The 4693-nt window shown below is 37.6% G+C and overlaps 1 protein-coding gene across 1 annotated transcript; it reads right to left on the reverse strand.

Annotated features, from left to right (window-relative positions):
- Positions 1 to 896: 896 nt before the first annotated feature.
- On the reverse strand, positions 897 to 4466 carry LOC149877845 (uncharacterized). Its single transcript, XM_090073614.1, has 3 exons — positions 3861 to 4466; positions 2119 to 3194; positions 897 to 1959 (listed from the first exon to the last, which is right to left on the reverse strand). Exons 1-3 carry the CDS (start codon positions 4464 to 4466, stop codon positions 897 to 899), a joined length of 2745 nt encoding a protein of 914 aa, XP_089929740.1.
- Positions 4467 to 4693: the final 227 nt, after the last annotated feature.

The following is a 4693-nucleotide window of genomic DNA, read 5'->3' on the forward strand; positions in this document are numbered from 1 at the left end:
TAAGATGTTTTAAGATGTTAATTCAATTTTCTTGTTTTGTAATGTCCAATAGCCAAGGTGTGAATTCCGTCTTGTAAGATGATTCTTTTGTCATCGTTAGCGCTGAGTGCGACTTTGTTAATTTCTTCAGTGTAAACGTCGTGAAGATGAGATCTGAAAACGTTCATGGTGGTGAGTTTTTCTTGTTTACCCTGCAAGCAGTCATAGTAGTCTTGATGAGTAATCTTATTTTTGACCACGTTCTTTTTGACTCCTTTGCATTTTTTGTGCTCTTTATCTTCTTTTTCAATTTCTTCAGGGATGTAGTAGGAGTAGAGCTTAGGTCGAAGCCCGACAAACTGCGTGATTTGCTTTCCACCGGTCTCATCTTTGAACTTGCCAATAACCTTTTTATTTTTTCCTACTTTGAAGCCAACGTTTTCAATGGCAGGGTGGTCTTTTGGAAATTCGCTCGTGTCAAATTTTTCAAGTACATCATCAGCAATGTCTTTGTAAAAATCGTCTGTTTCGATTTCATAAATGAGCGAGTCAGTATCAGTCATGAGAAGTTTTGCTCGATCACCGTATTTAGGTTTCATGTAGTCATAGTGGTGTTCAAACATGAGAGTTTTGCTCAGGTCGAGGATGCTCATTCCTAAGTAAACAGGTTTATCGTAAGTAACTTGTGTTTTCTTCATGTGAATGGCAGCAAGGTTTTCATCAAAAATGTTGTACCGATCATAACGAGGATTTTTGGATAATTTTAAGACTTCTTTTCTTGTGGTGACAAGTTTAATATCAACATGCTTTAGAATGTTTTCCATGGTTTTACCAAAGACGGAGTTGTTCATGAGTTTGAAAAAATCCTTCTCAAATTCGTTTTTAGCTCTTGTTCTTTTATCGGTGTTGCCATCAATCTATGATTTCATGAAAAGTTCTTCTCTTAAGGTAAAGCCTCGATGAATTTTGGTGATGACTAAACCCAATCGTTCATAGAGTTTTAGGCTTTCATGGTGAATGACGTATTTTTCTTTGTTGTTTAAATTGGGAACCAGCTTGGGTACTTTTCCAATGGTTAATCTTTCAGGTGCAAGAGGGTAGTCGTTGTGTAAATCGTGAAGCTCAACAGGATAGCTCAAGTCAACTTCAAGAATGCACGGCATGCTGCGCCAATTTTCAAGATCAGTCATCCATCTGAATCCTCCAACGGGAAGAGCTTTACTCATAGCCCATCCATAAAGATTGTTGGCGTCTAAGTACTGAATAAATGTGGATGGTTGTGAAGGATCATAGTCTGACATGTATTTGTTATTAGCATTTCCAAGTCGATTCGAGATCATGCAGATTCCACCGCGTATTCCTTTTTGGATCATGTTGAGCATGTCAATATCGGTTATCAAGTCCAGCTCAATTTTAGTTTCCTTTAACATAGCGTCCCAAGCCAAACCAGGAGAGGTGTAATACCAGGCGGGATCAAGACCGTAATATTCCATGCAAGTGTCTCTAAAATTTTCAAAGACATCGGCAAGATTAAGAACGTCGGACTTGTTGTATAGCACGTGATAGTCTTTAAAGGTTTCACATCCAAATACGTTCCAAACGTTTTGTGCATGCGCGTAGTCTTCATCGCTGATGCGTTTATCATCTAGTCTAGAATAAAAGGCTTCTTTCGGAGGCAATTGCGTTTCGGAAAACTTTTCAATCGAGTCCACCCATTCATAGGGGTAAACTCCTTTTCTTAGTAGCAAATTTCTTTGTTCTCCGCCGTATAATGAATTGAGATGTTTGCACATGATGTCTCCTTTTTTAAATCTTCTATGAGCGCAGTCTTTACAATTGTCTCTGCACTTGCATTTTTTACCTTTCTTATCAAGGCAGTCCTTTTTGCATGTCTTAGGGTCTAATTTAGAGCACTCCTCACACAAATCTTTAACAAGGTTGCTAGTCAAATCTGCTAACGAGCTTTGCATGAACCTATAGCTGTCAACGAACCTTAAATCTCTATACACTTTTGTTGGCTTACCTTTCTTATCAATCGAATCTCTCACTTTGATGCTTTTTGAGAAGCTGATGTATTTTTCTTCGCTGTTGGGTATGCAATTGAGTTTTCCGTTTTTTCCGCCTAATCTCTTGATGAACAAATGACTGTCATAGGCAGACAAATTATGAAAGACAACGGGAATAAATTTTGGAATTCGATATTTTTTATTGCAAGCATCATGAGCAGCACCGCGGTATTTTCCAGTCAAATGACAGTGATCCCACACTTTGTCACCGTCAAGATCTTTTTTGCAAATGTGGCATTGAGTTGCAGCTTCAAACTTCTTCTTATCCTCATCCGTCTTTATTGGCTTATTCTTCCATTGTTGTTTAAGTGAATAACTATCACAGCAAATCTTTATAAAGTCAGCTTCAATACTGGTAACAAACTTTTTACCTACGTCATCCTTATCGCTTTCGGCTGTATACTCAAAAGATTTAATTTTTAAACCATCAGGTCCTATGATGTAATAGCAGAAGGAGCTTGGAACATGCTTTTGGTATTTTTTGGTGTATGACTGTTTTAAGTCAGGGGTGCAAGTGCTGTCATCGATGGGCTTGATAAAACTTTCAAAGTCGGCATAGACACAGTACGGAACTCTCATGTTGTTGTTGTAGTTTTTAAACTCAAGGGTTGACCCTTCTTTAGGAAGATCAATTCGCATTGGAGCGTTCTCATAACAGTATCCTTTGTGAATTTGAAGCTTTTCTTCTTGGTCATAACCATGCATGCAATTTCTGCAAAAATTAAGTTTTCTTTTTCGTTTTGTTGTTGAGGAGCCGGCAAACCGACTGAAATTGTTAATAAGGCAATAATGGCTGTTGTCTTTGTTTGAAATATACAGCAAATCAACACAGTGCTTTCGATCATGAAATTTGGATATAAGCATAGGTTGAGGCTTATTCATTTCATAGTGAAAGACGTTCACGCTGATGTCAGGATTATTCAATTCAAACTTTTTGATTTGAGTTGTCTTTACAGGAAATTCCATTCCTTCCCAATTCAACTCTTCTGATTTTAAAATAAGATCATTGTCAATTCTTTCATTGTCTCTATTTTTAAGATTCAACGCTCTGGTGACGCACCACTTGAAGCATTCATTGTCGTTGTTTACCATGTTGATGATAGCCTTTTTGTTTTTCAACTTGAGAGGCAGCTCCATGTAGGAAGAGCCCTTGAAAGGTTCATAATCAACAAAGCTTATATCCATTCTTAAAATCTTTGACAAGACGCAATTGGATCCCATCTTGTTGTAATTAGCGCTACGTTCCAAGATTTTTTCTTCCATTTCAGTCATAAGCTCTCTCACATCATCACCCTCTAATAATCTTTGCGCATTAGATGAAAAGTTAGCTGTCTGAGTAGTTTCCTCACCAGTCAAGATGCTTACGCGAGTCATTTCACAGATTAAAATAATTCTTACCTTTGTGTTTCTTTCCCCTTCCATGGTTTGAATGGCAGACTCTCTCACCAAGTTTTGAAATGAAACAATGTCTTGTTGCCGAGAAGACGGCTCGTAAGAAAATACTCTGGTGGAGCGCTCTGCTGAATGCTTAGTCAACTTGAAGTTTATTTTATAAGGTTTTGGCACGGGTTGTTTATACACTGTTTTTAATACAAGTGATTTGATAGACTGTATCTTTTCATCGATTTGTTTCACTGATTCGCTTACATTCTTCTTGACTACTTCAGGAACGTAGGGATCTATCCATTCTTTAATATCATTAAACTTAGTTTTAACATAGGACGCCACACTTTTTGTAGCTGCCGTCAGACTTGAAAATAAAGGTCTTGGTGCTGGAACCGGTCTAGGTGTAATAACGTTTGTTGAATCGATAACCGGTGTGTTAAGAATAGAGGGTTCATCTCTTATCATCCTATTTTGCAAGAGAGCAGAAGTTTCGAATGAAATCAAGTCGTCAGACCTTGGTCTTGGAGCAGGCACAGGTCTTGGAGCAGGCACAGGTCTTTCAGAACCAACAGCAAACCTTACTTTTGTCGGCTTTATTGAAACTTTTGTCGGCTTTACAGAAACTTTGACAGGTGGATGAACAAACCTTACTTTTGTCGGTTTTACAGAAACTTTTACAGCTGGTCGAACAAACCTAACCACGGTAGGTCTTTCATTAACAGGCAAAGGTCTCGTCTCAGTCGTGCGTCTACGAGCTACAGGTTGAGGAGCAGGACCACTTCCAATGATGGTAATATTTAAAGCTGCAATGAGATCAGCTTTTTTCATTTTATAGATACCTTTGATATCATCACGACCTTTAGCCATCTCTCTTAATTCTTTTACAGTCATTTTATTTCGATCTTTTCGATCATTAACAGACTTTTGACCAATGATAGGTCTTGTTGTTCTTATTGCTTCAACGAGCTGTTCCCTTGTCATTTTGGTATAGCCTTTGATGTACCTTTCTTTAGCATCCCTTCTTAATGATGCCATTGATACTTTTCGATCTTTAACAGTTTTACTTTCCATTTTTATTACGGAAAGATTTTTCTTTATGTCACTTTCATTTTTTCGCTCTTTGGCGGTAGTTTTTGCTTTTTGCTTTTTAGCATCAGTTTTATCACCCATTTTATTAAGGGAAAGAAAATTTTTTTCGATGCATTCAAGTTTTCGCTCTTTAGCAATTAATTCCGGTTTTGAAGAATAGATACTCATTTTTA

This window comes from Hydra viridissima, unplaced genomic scaffold (genome assembly GCF_058129835.1).
Source record: "Hydra viridissima isolate aposymbiotic clone 2 unplaced genomic scaffold, HvirCarnegie_v1 scaffold_16, whole genome shotgun sequence".
Lineage (NCBI taxonomy): Eukaryota > Metazoa > Cnidaria > Hydrozoa > Anthoathecata > Hydridae > Hydra > Hydra viridissima.

What these genes read in the sequence shown, in the direction of transcription:
- LOC149877845 (XM_090073614.1), bottom strand. Translation starts at nt 4,466, where the DNA reads ATGGCATCATTAAGAAGGGATGCTAAAGAAAGGTACATCAAAGGCTAT. An exon ending in CCTCTATTCTTAACACACCG is followed by an intron (nt 3,195 to 3,860) that starts GTTATCGATTCA and finishes GAACCTTTCAAG; the next exon opens with GGCTCTTCCTACATGGAGCT. An exon ending in TCTGCCTATGACAGTCATTT is followed by an intron (nt 1,960 to 2,118) that starts GTTCATCAAGAG and finishes GTTCGTTGACAG; the next exon opens with CTATAGGTTCATGCAAAGCT.